General features: G+C 41.9%; 1 protein-coding gene across 2 annotated transcripts; it reads left to right on the top strand.

The window, feature by feature from the left end:
• The first annotated feature begins 704 nt into the window (after window positions 1-704).
• LOC145910351 (uncharacterized) lies at window positions 705-19,009 on the top strand. 2 transcript variants are annotated; one of them, XM_082997440.1, is made up of 14 exons: window positions 705-846; window positions 2,767-3,048; window positions 3,389-3,531; window positions 6,451-6,505; window positions 11,636-11,706; window positions 11,898-12,032; window positions 12,306-12,443; window positions 12,916-12,997; window positions 13,059-13,173; window positions 13,641-13,846; window positions 14,140-14,317; window positions 14,878-15,002; window positions 16,783-17,633; window positions 17,863-19,009. In XM_082997440.1, the coding sequence occupies exons 2-14, from the start codon at window positions 2,863-2,865 to the stop codon at window positions 17,963-17,965; spliced, it is 2,388 nt and encodes a 795-aa protein (XP_082853566.1). In that variant the 5' UTR covers window positions 705-846; window positions 2,767-2,862; the 3' UTR covers window positions 17,966-19,009. The 2 variants fall into 2 exon arrangements, with proteins under 2 accessions (XP_082853566.1, XP_082853565.1); XM_082997439.1 differs by having other exon boundaries at window positions 16,783-17,648.
• Window positions 19,010-19,127: the final 118 nt, after the last annotated feature.

Below are 19,127 nucleotides of genomic sequence, written 5' to 3'. Positions count from 1 at the left end.
TAAACTTGCTTTAACATTTTTCAACAAAAGTGTAGTCCATGTGTCATACAAAAAGACCTTGATATACTATGAACAACGCAACAAATTATTCGGTAGCACAAAAAATATTGCCGTTGCTAAAAAAAAGTCCAAAAAAATACAACAAAACTGAACCTCCGGCAATTTATTGCGCCAACAACTAGTGGGAGACATTGTGCTAAATAGTAAGCTCAAACCGAAAGGGAATTCGCAAACATTTGTAAAATGTAAGTCACACACTCTTATGTTTGCAGTTTCAATCGGCGCAACACACTGTTAAGCACTATATTTTGAACTATATTAATAAAGCTTTGCGTTTTTTGTTCAAAAACCTAAACATCATCCCCAAGAAATCACAGACAGCCATGTCTAATGGTCATATATATGATGTTTTATTAAACGATTGATTTAATAGTTATAATTAACTTGATTTATTACTTAAATTTTTACAAACCTAATGGATTATTTGTCTAAAAGCATGTGTGTACGCATTGTGTTAATCCTCAATCTAACATAGAATCGGCTTGTATTTAGCGACACCTTATGGTAAGACAATATCCATGGCAACGGCGATTTGGCCTTGCGCACAAAACGTCCAGCAGTCTAGTCAACAATTGCGTTGTAGCTGCGCTGTCGCATCTCGTTTTAATGGTACCATAACGTTGTGCTCTGTTGGTTTTAGGAGTAGGTCAGTCGACTAGTAGCTATGTGTTGTCTGTTGGTCTGTTCAGTATTAGATTATAATTAGTGACATAAAATGCTAAATTCTTTGTGGAAAACCTGTCAAAAAAGAAGCTAAATTAACTTTAAAAAGTTTGTGGATAACTTGTAAGTATCAACAACAAATTTATTTTGATAATTTCAAATGTTGTTTTCTTGACACATGCTCTTGCAAAACTTATTTCCTGTAGTTTCCATGTTATGATATCAAATTTGTTGCAATGACAAATTTGTTGTGTTTATTTCTGCATATTTTATTGTGCAATGAAACAATGCTTATTTAGTGTGTTTGTATAACATGTAAAAAATAAGAGAAGGAGCATTAAAAATTGAGAAAATTAGTTCAGGTTTGGGGAAAAATAAATACCATTAAGTACCTGTCTGTTAAATGAAATTTAAAATAGTTTTAAATATATTCAAAAAGTTTGTCTCTTGTTTTTAAGATATTTAAGTAAAGATGGGCATACTTTTACCCTACAATTACTGCATTACAGTGTGCCCAATATTATATTTTCCATAGTATTTTCAATATATCCTAAATAGTTTTCTGACCTATATAAATGTTTTCTAATATTTGAAACATTCATGTATATATGCATATATTATCCATTATGACAGTGTGTTACGTAAGAAAAATTGCCAATTACATTAATTTATGGTTTGTTCTTTAGTGAGTGATGAAAAGAAAACTTATTGCATGAAAAAACAAAAAATGAAATGAATGCTCATGTCATCTTGTTTGGCAAACCAATTTCCGCATTTGTTTACCACAAAGTATAATATTATGTACCATGTTTTTTCGATGTCTGGTTAAAACAAGTGAAATTGATAAGCATAGGTTGTGAAATATTTTTTCAATATTTCACAACCCGCTGTTTGTCCACCAGCACATTAAAATTCCAGCACCTGTGGGTGTTAATGGGATGCTCCAACAAACTGATTCAGTTGCCCACTTTTCTCTGTGCTCGAATGCACTTGAACGCAGCGCCATGCGCGTGCCGATGACAGGTCAAACAAATTAGGGTTTTGTTGAATACACACTGCAGACAATAGCGCGACCCACTTGAGGTGGTTTTAACGTTATCAAGTTTAATATGCGACGGTCATGTGGCTAATCACGTCATACAGTTACAGCAAATCACGAACGAACTTCGATACACACCCGTTATTTGGTTGTGTGTTGGCAGGCTGGGCAAGTGCCAGTACAAAACGAATACACTGGGCCCGTGTGCTGAACAGTAGTGGAATGTTTACGTTGTATTGGGTTTTCTTCACACGTTGGGAACCTGATGCCAGACCTTTGTTGTGTTTTGAACTACTGTTGCTACGCGCCACTGTTGATTGACGCACGACAGTACGTGTCGAACGCTTGGGTCACTTCGGGCTGGTACAAATTTACCAAATGTCTTGTGTAAATCACCGTTCGAAAGTTAGCATTAGGTAATTTAAGCTAATTGTACTTCACTGTAGCATTTTCCACAATTTGAGGTTACACATCTTTGTTTTTGTTACGTCATGAAAAATTGTAAAGAAATATACTTTTTACGTAAACTTGTTAACTTAGGGACAAGAGGATAAAAAAGTAACACCACTAGCGTTTGTTAAAACGTTTGAGGTTTAGTTAGGTAATAAATTTATTTGTGTAAAAAAAATATTTTTTCCTAAACAATGCAACTGTTTTCAATACACTTATCACATTGCGGTGAAGGATTCCATCAGTAGCAAATTGATTTTACTGTTTTGAAACACGTTACCCGTTAGCGGCAATTAAATATTCATGCCCTTGCAGGATGCGGGCGGCAACGTCATAAAATATTAACTCTGCTTTCGAATGCGCGCTTCCTCACAAACCGCTACCTTTGATATATAAGCTCCACCCTTCGGCTTATTTTGGAGCTAAATGGCTTTAAACGGGTGCCTAAAGTTTCGCATCCATTAGAACATAAAACCGCCATTGCGGCTGTAGCGAAATGTTGGAAAACACAAAATCAGACGATCAATAGATGACGTGCATTTTTCCTATCGCAGACGGATTTCGATCGTTCAGCAGCAGGCGGCAGGGTGCTGATCCATCACGTAACAATCCGTATTGTTACGACACAATTGGCCTGAAGGGCGCACGAGATGTCAACGGCTGCATATGAGCAGCAGCATCACCCATCCCAGCAGCATAGCAACTTCGTACAGATGCAGCAGCCGGAGACGGCAAAGAACGTCCACGTATACTTGAACGGCGACCGGTTCTACAAGGGGCGGAAATTTGTTGTAAATCGACGCCACATCTCGGATTTTGATGGATTCCTCAATCAGGTGCATTGACGTGTAAATGTTCCTGTCGTTATTGTTTTATTCGGAAATATCAGACAAGAGCTGCATACAGGTGTGTGCACTGTTTCGACCAGTAAGGTCTCATTAGCGCAACTGGTGACTGTGGCACTGTGCCAGCCTTTACACCATCAGACCCACAGATTTCCACTTTGTGGTACCACCTGCACTGATGAGCCCTTAAGGTGTGCACCTGTCTTCAGCTCTCATAGATTATTGTGACTCTTTTCCACGCATATAAATTTGTGTAATAACCATACTGTTGTGTGGAACGTTTGACGGTGGATATATTGCCTTCTCGTGGTCAAAACTTTGTTTCAAACAGGTTACCATGGGCATTAAAGCTCCGTTCGGTGCCGTCCGTAACATCTACACGCCAACAGCGGGACACCGGGTGTTCGACCTGCAGCAATTGCAGAATGGAATGGACGTGGTAGCGGGTGGCGTCGAGAGGTTCCGTCGACTAGAGTAAGTGTATGGTAACCGCGGTCACTCAAGGACAGTTTTTATGTGTTTGGTAACAAACTTATTTACTTACGTTCGGTAAGTCAAGTGCGGCGACGTGCACTTTTTGTGCCAATTATACTTTTCTAGGATGGCAACTCCGAACATTTTGTAACAATTATTTTTTTCCACCTTTCACCCTATTTTAATACCTCCTCGCGTTCTGCACCTTGTTGCCATAACCCAGTGCCGTGTTGCCTTAAGCGATCAATTCCCACTTTCTTCTAAACTTGATTGCGGAGTGGCCATCGTGGCCGCTGTAAGGTATCGCCAATCCTTTTGTTCCACCCCATCTTGTGTCACATTTTGACCACTTAAAAGCGACCCGGTTGCCGGGGAATTCGGTAAAATATGGACACTCGCCGCAGTGATGTCGCTTCTGTTTGGTTTGGCCTCCCTTGATGTGCACGCGATGGTTTTTGTGGGGGGAAAAGGGGCAAAATATAACAGATCCTCAATAGATACAGGCGACGCTAATTAAACAGACTGCACATGTCGGTGGTTAAGTACCTCCTTTGAGTGGATTCTTCAAACGGCGGTAAATTTTTGGGAAGCGCATGCTCTATATGTGCGTTAATGGACGTATATTGTTTTTTTTCGAGCAGTTTTTACATACAAACGTTAATTTCTATTTTGGCAAGTGCTGGTTTCTGGCCCCACGCGTCGTGTCAATCATCCCGCGAACCAACCAACGCCCGAAGTATGTTGCGCAAAAACGTGATGCTAATGGACGTGTATGAGAGGTGAATGATTCGTGTAAGCCACGGTTCATACTCAGGTGCACTTGAATGCGAGTACGACCGGCGCATCGCCGCGCAAGCCGCATCACGCCTGTTAAATTGGCACGCCCGTACAGAGACCGACGAAACCGCAGGAAGCATTTGCGCAACTAAAATAAACTATGGCGACGTCTTACGGCCGATTGCCATGACGACGGCACTGCTTCGCGATTTACGCTCGAACCCGCGTTGCGTTGTTTGTTTGCTGCAGGGTGTTGCCCCATTGTGGCCAAATTCCAGCAAACAACGGGACGTAAACCACAAACGCCCACACGTATTCAGTGTTCAAGTTTTGAGAATGTAACTCCCCGGTATTGCGAAACTTCAAAGACCACTTATTTTTTATAATGTACTTTCCTAATGTAATCGATATAGCAGCTAATCGTAGAAATGCCCAAAAACCGCAGAACAAATATTTACCGCCTCGAGGACGATCGTAGAACCCCAAATTCCACCCTCGCAGCGCCAAATATAAGCTTTTATATCTGACCACGTAAGCGCACAGGATCAGTTGCACTAAAACATGTTTGCTTTTCCCGTGGCAGTCCTGGTAAAACACAGTGCGTTACATGAATTCCTTAATCAACAACCTCAAAATGGGTGTCGGAAGGAGTCAACAAGCGTTCTGTATAAAATATTGGATCGTTTCTGCCAAATGTGTCGTAAACCATCGATTTGATTAAAACCAACGGTTTCTGTTTGAATCTTGTATAATATAAAAATGTTAATTTTCTCATCACTTGTTATAAAGCTACGTAGAAAATTTAAGATTTCTGTTCGTACTCTATGATAATATAAGTGATGTTCATATTAACCTCAATACATTGGGTACCTAGGATTAAATATATTTATATATTCTCTGTGCCAATTGCTCAGTGTCTTTTACATACATGATTGCACGTCACGGAATTTTTCATTACCGCATATATAAGCATCAGTGCCCGTTATAACCTAACAACTGTGTGACGAAAATGGCATACAAACAGTACAGAGCAGCCTGTGGCCGAAGTACAACCACACACAATAGAGATGATTAATGTGGTTGCACGATCACACGGCCACAAAGTCGGTATTTGCCACCACTTCATCAAACACCGGCTTGTCTGAACATGCTACGGCCGGTCGGGTACCTCTCTATCTGTTGTTCAGGAATTTTGCTTGCGAAGTGATTAAGTCCGCGTGCCTTTTCCCACAATCCACTCTTGACTTGGCAGTCACGGCGCGCATAGCAACGACGGTTGCCAAGGAAAGCGGGTGTGGCATTTCTCCATTTTTTTGTAGACTTTGTAATTTAGTTCTGAAGACGACTTTAGTGATGAATTGTGTAAACATTTTTACAGCTCGTGTACTTGTGCAAACAAAACTGTGCGAAAATCGCGTTAATCTTTTGGATTTGCACTGGTTTCATTGGATTTTTGGCAATGACATCATGAAAAAGGCGCGTATTTTATGGTTTACAAACTTGAAATAAGATTTTGCTCTTCGTGGCCGCACAATACGTAAGTTCTCAAGGTCACTTACAATTGTTTATTGTTAAAACAGAAAAAGGCGCGCCGAAAACTCTTTTGTATCTAAAATCGCCAATCATTCCAACCGGGTCAAGGCACTGACTTTTGTTCCAATTTCTAAGCCTATGCGGTTCAATCGTTACGTTGAAATCTAGAAGTCCTTTCCTCTCAGCATACAAAGCATGTCACTCGGCACCAGAAAGCTCATCTGACTTGTTGTCGATGACGCGAGTCCAACGTTCTCGGCGCACGAAATTATTGCCTTATTATTACAATCATACACTTCGATACGGTCATGAGGGATTGTTTGTGTTTCGATTAGTTGTTATAAAAGTGTTCATAAATCTAGCTAAAACGGCCACCGCGAAGTTATTTTGCAGCAAGGTGTTTGTAATTTATACGCAGATGGCCCCCAACACTTGTCGTTTTACAATGACGTGCATTCAAATCTAGTGCTGGCACCCCTGATACAACAAATTATGAATACACCAAACTGTTTTAAACAGATGTTCGACTGCCTCTAGTTTGATTTAATTGCGTACAGAGAAATTTGGGTTTTAAAGACATGCCTAATATTTTTCTGCACGTTATTCCAGGTACAAGGAAATTGGGCAGAAGAGAAGGCCGCCACCCAGGAGAAATATTTTTGACGTAAGTTCCGCACTAAAAAGTTTTTTAAAAAAATTGTTTTCGTAAATACTAACTTTAACATTGACCAAGGCTGTGGAGTTACTATGGCAACATAGTTGCCACAGGTTGTGATGCAAATTCACCATAAAAACGTTGATTGCCGTGTAATGTGCACCTATATCATTGCGGCAACCATTACGAAAACGTGTCTAGTTACCCTGTTAATCCGATTACCACATTCAGTGCAAAAAAGTGCCCAAAAGGGTGGTAAAAATTGATGTGCGGCCATTACGCTGGATGTTTCCAATGCGGCGAGGTCCATTAGCCCGGCGATGGCCTCTGAAATCAATTGCAGATTGCAATTTGAGTGAGATGAAAGCTGGAAGTGGTTTACAGTAAACGCTTTTGTAAATTTCCTTCTGGGCATTAATAACAAAAGGAATATATTTTTTCATACTTGCACAGCTCCCAAAAGATGATATCAGATATTTTGCTCCTTCTGGCAATCTGCTATGGCCCATGCATTTCGCTCCACCAACAATGTCACTTTTTAGTTTCGCTAATACGACAAAACCTGAATTCTCGACATAGATCGATGCTGCCAACAGATGCAGTGGTTTCCAGTCATACTGTTTGGCATGCATTGCTATATCATATCCCACATATGTGTGTTCGCCTTCTAGTCAGTGGAGAGTTTCTTTGCGCGCAGATTATCCTGCCATGAATCGATACTTGCGCTCTTCGGGTCAGCTGTCGTTGCTTGAGAACGTCACCTGCTATAATAAAAATCGATCAGATGCCTTTTCCCTTCTTTCTTTTTGCTGTCAAGCGGCGAAATGCATTGCAGTGCTCTGTAAACATCTCAACGAGACGTAGATGCATTACCGGCTGTTCAAGATGGAAAGTTAGCCCACCTGAAGAAAGTTGTATATACCATTAGGAAACAGTTTTAATGTTGCGCAGATCGTTGTAAGCGTGAACAGTGCGCTGCAACAGCGAGGTAGTGATAAGTGATTACAAGTTAGAACCTAGTCTGTTTTTTATTTGTTTCTAGCGCTTACCCATATAGTACTTGCCTGTTCAAGGAATCAGAGTTACATCTTTTCTGCCCGTCTGTAAGGTAGGTTTTATTGTGTTTAAGGTTTTAATCACGCTATGAAAGTTACCGAACAAGTGGCTTCACAACACCAAGCCACTTCCTTGTAATGTAAATGTGGTTTCTGCTTCGTCAACTATTCAGGATAAAAAACAATTCTTTTTTCTCTTTTTTACTCTTAAAATTCGTTACATCTTGTAAAATGAGAATTTGTACTCGAAATTCGGTTCTGATAATAAGCATATCCGATCACTTGCATTTTGGTTTGCTTCTACTGCTTCATGGGAGGCTTTCGTGTCCTATACCTGTTTTTTATGTGCTTTCGCGTCACATAATATTAATGTGGAAAGCAAATTGTCAGGATTGACAGGTTAATTGCGTAACTAGGGTTATTCTGTGTTGTGGTGAACAGTGTCTCGCCGAAATGGTGCCGACCTTTTCCTTGACTGTAGTCTGACAAGCACGCAGACGTGAAATCTGACGGCACGAGACCCGCTTCTTGCATAATTGATGACAAAACGTCGCGCCTCAAAGACGCTTTATTGGCAGCTTGCCTTCCGTTGCTGAATTGACGAACGTGATTATGGATTCAATGACGTCCAATAAATGTGTCAAACAAAATTAGTTTCCTCTCTATTATGATTGTGTTTTGATTAAGTGGTATCCAAACACTCCTGTGTATTTTTAAAGGAATCACTTTCTGGCAACAACCATCTATGACGTAATCCATTCCCAATAAACTGTTATAATTTTCTCAAAAAATTGTTACTGGTCGTACTATAACTCGTTTGCATTAGGTTGCCATGAAAAGCATGCCCTTATAATTTACTAAAATCAGCGGGTGTTTTGTAGTGTTAGGTGGAAGGCTTCCTATACTTTGCACTCCGCCACGCTTCCCCTTTCCAGGTCGCCTATTGTTCTCTCCACCTCACAATACCCATCTGGCGCGTGTTTTTGCTTGCGCGCAATCCAATACCGGTTGTGTCGCTCCGCACAAAAGCCAGCACTGGATACTTGTGGCGAACCTGTTCCTTTGCCCGACACCCGATCTTCGGTCGGCATGGCAACGCGAACCCGTGCGGCTGATCTGTTTTCCTTCAAACGGCGGCCCGTAACAACCCCCTCTGTATCGACTTGACTTACATTGCTACGTCTTTTGACCAATATGTTCATCTGTGTTTATCCCATGGAGTTGTCACAGCCGCGAACCGACGGTATGCGGCGACAAACTGACACCCGTTGAACGTTTGTGGACGAGTATTTGGCAACAAACAGACCTTTTGGCCGCACCGCGCATTGTGCGGATATTTCATCTTTTATGACCTTCCCAGATACGTTCGTTCTGTTTCATCTGAGAGGACTTTCCATTTCTTTGGTCAACTATGGTTTATAAAATCGTTTTTTTTTTAAAAAAGCTTTTGCTGTTGTCGTTAATGTAACGAAAGGAAAACCACTTCCTGGCGCTCGATCAATGTTTCGCTTCCAGTCTTTTTGATTAGTGGCGTAAAAAGGTTGCTGGATCGATAAACTGGGCGTCACCGACCTTTCTCTTGACCCGAAGCAACAACGTGACTGGTTGATCACAATGTTTTCGATAGATAGGCAACATACGGTAAAAATGCAATTCTCATTGTCGTGTTACTCCTAAATATACATTACAATAATTCTGAGCATAATATACGTCATCCCACCTGACTCACTGTGCATAAATTTTGAAAATGGATACAAAAAAAAAATTAGGCCAACAAAAAACTGTTTTCGTCACAAGCTTTGACTTTTGGCGCTCCGACGCGGTATTTCTTGTTTACCTTTTAAATATTAAAGAAGCGTGCCCCGCCATTGTTTCCTAAACAAACCAATCATTGTGACATGAATAAACCATCCATCCTATATACGATCTCTTTCAAGAAATATCTGTTGGGTAACTTTGAGAAAGTCCTTCTACAGCCGACGTCGGGCAAATATTGGATCGGCGCAAGAACGAGCCTCTTCAGGTCTCTCGCCACTTCACCGGGATTTAAATCTTGATTGACGTTGACCGTGTTCTTTGTTGGTGCCTTGAAAGCCCCCTACGAAATCGGCTTCTCAATCCGACCATCAGGCTGCAGACGTCGCTTGTGATAACTGTGAGTCAAGCGGTTGGACTGGCTCCCCTGATGCAATGACAACAGAAAACGGGCAGAGAATTCGTTTAATGGCCACTTGTTTTCTTTTCGCGACGCGCGCGCTGGTTTTTTGGGTATTGTCATTATTCGAATTTTGGAATATTCAGAACACACAACAAGCAATGTCTGATTGTTTGAACCGAATACAAATTTCAACCTCGCCGCTTTAAATCGTATTTATGTTCCTAACTCTTTGATGGTTAAATTCAGCGGAATTGACAACCTCAAGTGTGTTATCGTTTCACAAGGTTGGAATTTTTCACCATAGAGTTGGTGCCACGAAAATGAACATTATTTATGTCATGCAGAGATTATAATATCGATGACCTGGTTTTGCCGGACCACTGAGAAACCGCCTGCTGTTTGTGTTCATATTGATCAGTGAGCGTACATCCGTCCTGCTGTTGACCCTCGTGTTGTATACCAAGTGGCTGAAATACATGACGTATATAATTAAGGAAAAAGGGACTGTGCATGTTTAGAAAACTTACATACATTCGACTCTAAGTACATACATCGCCCATTCGTGGTTACAGTATGGAGTCGATATGCCCGCCCACTTTCGCCGGACACCGAATAAACTGGGTCGTGGCGGATTATCTTGAGACGTTGAAGAGGCGCCCGGTTCCGTTAAGACACGCGACGGCTCACGCATACCTGCTGCTTCCAATCGCAGCGCTCGACACAATAGCGCTCTTGCCGCTCGGCATCATTAGTCGGGCAATCACACAACAAACACAACACGACCGACGCTGGATAGCAGCGTTTGCGAACCTTCGATGGCCACTCGAACTGGTGCTTAGCGGTCGCATCTGATCTGGCCTCCACAACGCAGAGTCAACTTGAAACAATGGCGACCTGCCTGTTGTAATTCGCTTCAGTCCACAACGATTGATGATATTCGGTGGCCGCAACGAGCAAAGTAAACGTTTAAACGAGCAAAGTAAAGAAATTGGGAATTGAGATGTTTTGGAAAATGAATATGTGTAGACTGTATCCTCTTGCAGTGGTCGTTTGCGTGCTCCCCTTGTTTCCGTTTTTTAATGCATCTTGCTAATGACATATGTATTTGTTAAAAAGAGAAAAAGCTATAAAACGTATTAAACGAACAGGTTGAGCTTCCGAAGTAGCAAAACGTAGGGACAGATATTATGATGAAATATTTATTTCTCCAAATTATTAAACAACCGTTAGAAGTGCTTTCGCTGTACGTGAACGTGTCTTGCTCTAAAGAACTGTGATTTCGTTTGGCTGGTGGCGAGCCGTTGTTCGTCAACACCAGCTGCATAAATAATGAATAATGTGCACTCGGCAACCACTTGTGGCACCGAAGACTAAACAGCACAATAAACCTCAACGGTCTCCTTAATTCCCACAAGTTGCTCATCGCAAAAAAAATCACCGATACGAGTGAAGATGACGCCTCGTTGGAGAGGCGTTTACACAGTTCTTCTCTCATCTCTTGAAAACAGCCAGCGCTTGTCGCCCAGTTCTTTCGCCGAGTGTGATTAATGCACGTTTGTTAACTTGCACGTCGAAGTTGAGGACACACTGTCGCCTTCTTATTGTTGTCTGGTTCAAGAAATGAGTTACGACTTGAAGTTGTTCTGTTTGTGAGCTCGGATGTTAGACAGCGAACGGGCGAAAGAAAAATGGCGTCGTCGTGCAGGAACAGCAAGCAGTGGCAGCCCGAAGGTCACATTTTAATCAAAAGGCGAATTCTGACTCAGCGCCTTCAGATGTGTAACAAAGTACGTTGGTTATGCGAATACCTTGAGACTGTTCTACGCGGCTTGTGAAAATATATTGATCTCTACTGGAATACTTGAATATTAACCCAAACCCGGGGACTGATCAATTTGTTCAGTGAGATTGTTTTGTTTTTCGCAGATCAAGCACCACAACAGAATGAACGTTTCCGCGAGGTGGCGCAAGTACGTCAAGGATCCATGTTTGATCTTGTGAGTAAACTTCGAGATTTTCAGCATGTTTTATTCAATTGCAAAATAATTCATGATAAGCCGCATATTCAGTAAAAAACGAGTAAGTATTTGTTTTCATAATTGCCCAAAAATCAAGTTCTGATAATAAAAGCTTATTACAAGTGGTGCAAGTATTATATCATGTGATGACTGTATTTTATTATCCGCAGCGTGTACGCCAATGGAGACATCAACGCCCCCGCCCTTAAACTTCTTCTCATTCCCCGCATGATGAAGTCATGGGATCTCGTTTTGGGGGAGGTCACCGAGAAGATAAGTCTGCGAACAGGCCAAGCCGTCCGAAAGTGAGTTTTCTTTGCTGTGAAACGTAAAAGTGAGGCGTTTGTCTTACCTGTGCAAATATATCAATGTTGCTGTACTAATTGCTTTAGTTTTTCCGTAAAACTTGTGTTTTGATGAATTGGAGAGGAATTGTCGAGAGTTTTCAAAAAAACGACATTGCTTCTAACATTTGGATGAACTCCTCAGTAAAATCACACGCGATGCGCATATATATGATGACACGTGTAAATACAGCGGTTATTTTACAGCAATAAACTCAACAAAATTGCTCACAGATTGTACAACATGGAGTATGGACTTCTGCGGGATCCGTCCGAGCTCGAAAATGGCCACTACTACGTGGCTGTCGGCACAGAACGCTTGAAAAAATGTCCTTACGGTGAAATCGTCGCGCAAAACTCCCCGAGAAGAAAGTAAGTCGCATTCCAATGAGCTGAGAAACATGGTCTGGCATACAAGTGGTTTCGCTTGGATTTTAAGTCTTGTTTCTGTGTATAACTGTTTGATGTAGGGTTTCTTTACTGGTTGGGATTTTTTCCAAACGGTAATACTCCCGCTGTCGATTTGGCGAATTAGATTATTTTGTGTAGAGGAATAACTCAGAAAGGGTAATCAGATTTTTAGGGGTGATGGGGGTCCACATAGTTTACTAAGTAAGTCAGATAATTCACAAACCCAAATGAATTAAGAAATATGGTATGGTATAGAAACTCAAAGCTTCTTTTGTCAATATTCCATAATATTAATATTTATTAATAAAGTCAGTGATAACGAAATTGCAATTATTGCACGCGTATTGTAGTGCATGTGGTTTGACATCTGGTGCGTATAATGTCGTTAGTTCATGGCGCCGACCAAAATTAAGCCTCTATCATTTTTTTGCAGCCACGCTCTTCCCCCATTGCGCAGAAGCTACCGACCCAAGCCGCCCACCAAGGAAAATGGAGAACAAACCTACACCAAAATGGTACAAACCCAACAGTACAAGTTAAGTTTTTTGACATATTTTAATTTTTTTCATTTTTAAGTACGCCAACCGCAGACAAGCGAAAGAAGAAGAAGAAACCACTGTAATGGGAGCAAGCGCTGTGACCGGATACCGTCCACTTCGAACTAAGAGATACAAACCACAACGTCCATCAGGTTGGTAAATTGTCTTCTCAGGTTTGTGATCGATTTCGTTCTTGCTTCCTGAGTCGTTAGGGCGCAGTGGAGGAGAATCTGATTGTCCTTTTTTTGAAAAAATAACCTGCTGAAAGTCCTTGTTTAAGTTTAATGATCGCATACCTATGAAAAAGCCCAACTAAATTCCTTCACTTGGCTGAAATTCATGTTTTTTTCGGCTCAGTATTTCCTGAAATAAAGGGTCGAAAACCGCCAGATTTTTATAGGAGCAAATATTTCACGGCTATTCAAAAGTATTCACAAACAGTGGCAGACGTTCAGCGTCAGTGCGATATTTGTTGTTAACCTTTATCAATGTAAAGATTGGATCGCGTAAAATAAGAAGAACAACAAAATGAGAATCCCTGGTTCAACGAACTAACAAAACCTGTGACGTCATTCCTCTCACATTATATTTGATAAAAAACAAACTTCACAATTCCCAGGAGGAGGTCCACCGACCCATGAAGGCGAGACTGTCTTCCACGCAAAACCAGTAAAGGTGAAACGCTCCGGAGGAGGCAAGGCAGATCACGAGCCGCATCCGCCGACGGAGGAGAGTGACAGTGTCTTCCGCGCCAACAGCCGACCCGTGAAAGCGGAGGAAGTTGATGAAGACGAGGACACGAAGGTCGATCTTCCAATCGATCAGGTGAGAGGAACATTTTGTTATGCAACTTATTGGCCCCTTTTTGTGTTGTTAATTTTTGAAAAAAAGTAGAACCGAAACTACATGCCATCAGGCGTATATTGCTGCGCCAAGTTCTAACGAAGGACACATGTATTGTGATGAACCTTTCCACTTGGCTAAACTCCGATCGTTTCGGCTGAAATATGTTTATACCACATTTGCATGCATTTCTCGCACAATATTTCATAATAACAAAAAAGACGTAATTTTGGCGACTATTTAATTCGCATTGAGTCCATGACGTCATAATTTAGATGCCTGCTGACGTCGTTGACGATGACGAAACTCCTCTGACGCAACGCGACGAGGATGGAAAGCGAGAGAAAGATGAGGAAGACGTTTCAGTGAGTTTGACCGGACGCAACGCGGAAGAGCAGATTGAAGAGATTCGAAGCTACAAACAGGAGGTGGATGATTTGGAGGATAAGACAGGTAATGAAAAGTTGCCTTTTGTTCGTTCGATGGTAGGGGTCAGTCCCCGCAAGGTTTTTTTCCGAATTACATTTCATTTTATCTGTAAATGTAAGATCATTCAAGCAATTGTTCCTTAAACAACCTCCTGTCACCGTTAGCTATTTATAAATCCTCACTTACATTTGTTCTGTCAAAATTAAAAACATTCTCTCATATTCTGGTTTGCCCGAGTTACGTGATCAGATTTAAATCTTGTGATTACAAAAATACGTGTAAGTCCTGACCGCCTGCAGACACGCCAGAGAAACGCTTATAATTCTTGTGCCTACGCATTTTATTTCATGTAATTTCTGAACATGGAAAATTAAACGACTCGTTTTTCGGTACCTTCCCCGCGCTCTTAACAAACCGCCACTAACTCGACGCATCATGCAAAGACATGATCGTGCACAGCGAAGACGCTAGCCGCGTATTAGTTTCCCCGCCCCTGTTTCTGCACTCCCGCCCCTCTACCTCTAGCCCCTGGTTCTCCAGGAGTAACACACCCAACCCCACTAACACCGACCCACCCCACGCAGACGATGCAGTCGCTCCCCAGCCCACTGCGGCTTCGGAGCGCGCCGAAACACCGACGCCCTTGGATGAGAACGAGGACGCGGCGTCGAATCGTGAAGAATCGGCGAACCCGGTCGAAGAGATTCCGGTAAATTGATTTGCTTTTCTTGTGTGTTAAGTGTGATTTGTGCTGTGTTGTTCGAAAGGACGGAATTTGTGGGGAGTTTTAGAAACCGCTTCTTATATCAGCTTCGTTGTTGAGGTTTTAAAACAAGCAGGGACGTTGTATTTCGAAAGGGTATTCAGCCAGAAAAGTTGTATCTGCAGTCATAGCTTTGGACAAAATTTAGTCAAAGTTTTGCAGAGGCATAAATACGAATTTACTTGGGCTGTGTTTACCCCCATCCAGACTAAACCCAGTATAGGAGCAAATAATCACGAATCTGATTGTGGCAGTCAAGCGCTAAGTACTGTTAGTTATAAACTTCATTACAAGCTGTAAACATTTTTCATCATTAGGAAAAATGCAGCCAGAACAGTGCCAGAAAGAAAATTAGAATGAAACGTTGCAAAGTCAGAAAACTTCAAAAAGGAGAGACAACAGACGCGAAACAGCGCTGGAAGACCTGAATCATCATTCAGTCACGAGTTACTTTTTATTTAGCTTTCTGTGAAGTTTCGTCCCTGTTTGTGTGAATTTTACTTTATTAAAACATGTTTGTTATTGGGTGTGGTTAATAGCCGCAAGATTTTTCTGAATCTAAACCAGTGGGTCTCAAATATATGGGACGCGAAAACAGTTTTAATTGACCACAAGGTTATTTAAATAAATGCTATTTCATAAAATAATTACAATTTCTGTAAAAAAAAAGTTGTTCAAGGGTTCGTGAGTTGCTATAGGCGATAAACGCGAATATAAAGATTAAACTTTTCCTTTGGCAAGCCGGATCGTCCATCGATGATCCGAAACTGCAGCAATAGAAAATTCCACGGTTTAAGTTACAAAGAGCGCTTATCGCGTAAGAATGTGCTCAAATCGTAAATATTTGTATAACATTGTCCCGACCTTGCGTATTCTTTCACAATGTACAAACTAGTTGGTGAGGCGGCATAACTATTCGCTTACACCTGGTTTTATGGTACGCAGGCTACAAACAGGGAACAGCCGGACAAGAATGCGCCGGCCCGAAGTAGAACGGTCACAAAACGGGCGTAAAGTCGCATTGCAAGGAAACGAAAGTCGTAATTCTTCGCTGTGTGTCTTAATTTTACCTCACGATAAGCGATTAATTGTTCACCTCGGTTATTGCCTGATATAGATTGCCAAAGTTTTTGATTACAGCATAAGACACTGCAAAGTGTATTTATGTCTCGGTCTTGCCGCAGAGTTGCAATTTTATCTTTGTTTACAAAACCCTTTGATGTAAACTGCGGTTTTCTATTTTGCCAAATTCTTCCAAGCAATATTTTTTTTGACAAAACGATTACAAAATTCTGAGAATAATTTAGATAACGACAACTATATTATGTGCTCAGCTGTTTCTTTATCCCGGCTCATTACCGTCTCAATGTACTTGTGCCAATAAAACATTATTACGTGGAAATGAATTCAACGTACTCGGTATATTTTCTGGTGTAGTGAGTGCCCCAGTACACCACAAATTTTAGCAACTCCGCTCTGGGAATGAAAACACTACCTAGAATGGAGTAAGTATATGTAACCTGCATAGGTACCGCATGCTTTTAGCATCTTATCTTGCCTGCTCATAATCTTTCTTAGCAGCTCCGAACGAAAGAAAGTTCTCTTGCATCTAATATTTTCGCTTGCACGCTATTGCGAACTTGCACATTAATGCAAGAAATGTGAAGCGCATTCTTGCAACGTATTTTGGAACAAAAAACATGTAACCACTCGTATCTTGGTGCAGGAAAAAGACGTAGCTTCGCGTCGAAGCTCCGGGCGCGCAAGCACAAGTGACGAAGACGATGAGCACTTGCAAGAAGACGATAACGTCCCGGAAGAAATTAAAGATAAATCAGATGTGGAAAGTAGTTATGATGTAGTCACAGCCTCACCAAGGCGTAGCGCTTCTGAACCGGCAAAATCGGCACAGAGTGACGTACTTACACCAGTAAGCGACGCCGAACCAAAACAAGATAACACTTTGACTGGTGAAGGTGAAGCCGAGGATAATAGACAACGATCTCCGTCGGTTGCTAGTCGATCAGTTGATGCCGAAACTGAGGAAGAGGCCAGTGATGATAAACAGGAAGACGCGGTCGCCCCGTCAGCGCATGACAACGAATCAACTCCAACCCCACTGGAGGAGAAGCCTGAACAAGTTGGTGAGGAAGAGGAAAATACCGAGAATAAATCGCCCGAGGACGGCAACTTGGAAACACCTAAAAGTCCATCGGCAGAGCCTGATGCCACAAGTCAACACTCAACGGACGATGAGAATGTGAAACAAGCACTGGACGTCGAAGAAGACGGGGACGCGCAGTCGGACGAAGCGACGAGAGAACCGAACGACCTGAACTTGCTCACGCCGTCCTCCCCGCTCCCTGAAGCAAACCAGGATGTGGACGATCCGGAAAAGGAAGAAACAGGGGAGGGGGACAGATCGCGATCAGCTGCAGATGGTGAAGATGTTGTTGAAACTCCCAGGCCCGAAAAACCGGCCGGTGCCGAGGATGGCGAAACCCCCGTGAATGTGGAGAACGACAACGACGAAAACGGCCCCGAGTCGGAAAGGTCGATTGCCGGCGAGGAGGCCAGGTTTGTTACGACAAGGTACTCATAACGGCGTTATGTAATCACCTTTCATTAATGCAGAAACTAGACATTCATAAAGAACAATTTGTTTTTGTTCGAAATGTTGAGGCAATTGTATAAAATATAATTCTCGATGCTGTAAATCAATTGCGATTTTAAGGATACCCCATTACCTGAAATAGATCTTTCCACAGTTCAGATGATTTTTTTACAAATCCTTCGTTTTTTTCAGGCCCGATTCCAACGCCTTGACTGTCGACGGCGACAACAAAGCCACCACTCCCAACAGCATTCCAAACGGAACGGCCCCTGGTGTACAGGAGGTGCAACCCTGATGCGCAGCAATAACCGCCGATGCAAACTTGGTGCACGCTGACGACGAAAGACCTTAAACCAGACCGTGTTCCTGTTTTCAGTTTCTTGTCAAAACCAGCATATACGACCGCGGGTAGTAGCGTTGTCAAGTTCCCAAAGATGTAACAGTATTACACGTCTATCGTCGCTGTCGTCGTCATCGTGAATCTACTCTCGTCCGTATCGCCCCCATACTTTACGCTCTGCAGTTGATCGTCGTGCATTTGTCCTTATTGGTTTGTTGGTCAGGTATACTTGTTCCAAAACTGTGCGTGTATATCGGGCGTATTTAGTCACGAATAGATCGCCACTCCAAACCGCAATATTACAACAAATATCCGAAACAGACGAGTAGTCCAAAATTATAACACTCAATCACCAAACCAGAGACAACCCTAATGATGAAAGTTAATGGTGAAAACCGTCCCAGTCACACTCCTTATCGTTAAATGAAGAAGCAGCGATCACCCAGTGCTCTCTAATACAAACATATATTATTTTACTTTGTCTTCCCCTCCTCCGTGCGCAACAGTCGGCGCGAGTAAATCATTTTTCGCAAATACCGTCCTCAAATTCAACTTGCATATAAAGATCAAAATGATTCAACACCTCCGCACCCCCAATCACTGTACAATAATTCACGTGTTCGCGTGTGATCCATTTTCGCACAGACATGCTTATATATCATCGTACACACACACATATATTTTATATATATATCAAACTGTGACTTTTGCCGCTGTGATATGTTTTTTGTGGCCAATCTTTGTGTTTCGTATGTTGTAAATTTATCGGCGTGACCGTTTCTATCGTTGGTTATATTACAAAAGTTGTATTTTTTCGAGAACCGACGCTAAAAAGGAACTACACGTATTAATGTCGCACACATATCTGGTTTTTGCCTGGTGGTGTCTGTGTCGCATTGTCGCTAAGCAAGCCATACATACAGTATACAAAAATCACGAATAAAAAACGTCTTGAGTGTTTTCTCATTCTGTGTTGCAAATAAAGAACACGTCGTCTGATGTCTCCGTCACTTGAACAGAAGACTTGATTCCATTCATAGACGCCGTACCACCTGTGACATTTCTATACGACACATTTAAAAACATATGAAACCACGCAGAAGTAATGCCATCCTTT

This window comes from Ascidia mentula, chromosome 8, assembly GCF_947561715.1.
Source record: "Ascidia mentula chromosome 8, kaAscMent1.1, whole genome shotgun sequence".
Lineage (NCBI taxonomy): Eukaryota > Metazoa > Chordata > Ascidiacea > Phlebobranchia > Ascidiidae > Ascidia > Ascidia mentula.
This window is presented reverse-complemented; position numbering and strand designations above follow the sequence as displayed.

What these genes read in the sequence shown, in the direction of transcription:
- LOC145910351 (XM_082997439.1), top strand. Translation starts at nt 2,863, where the DNA reads ATGTCAACGGCTGCATATGAGCAGCAGCATCACCCATCCCAGCAGCAT. An exon ending in AACAAACCTACACCAAAATG is followed by an intron (nt 12,998 to 13,058) that starts GTACAAACCCAA and finishes TTCATTTTTAAG; the next exon opens with TACGCCAACCGCAGACAAGC. An exon ending in TCGATCTTCCAATCGATCAG is followed by an intron (nt 13,847 to 14,139) that starts GTGAGAGGAACA and finishes GTCATAATTTAG; the next exon opens with ATGCCTGCTGACGTCGTTGA.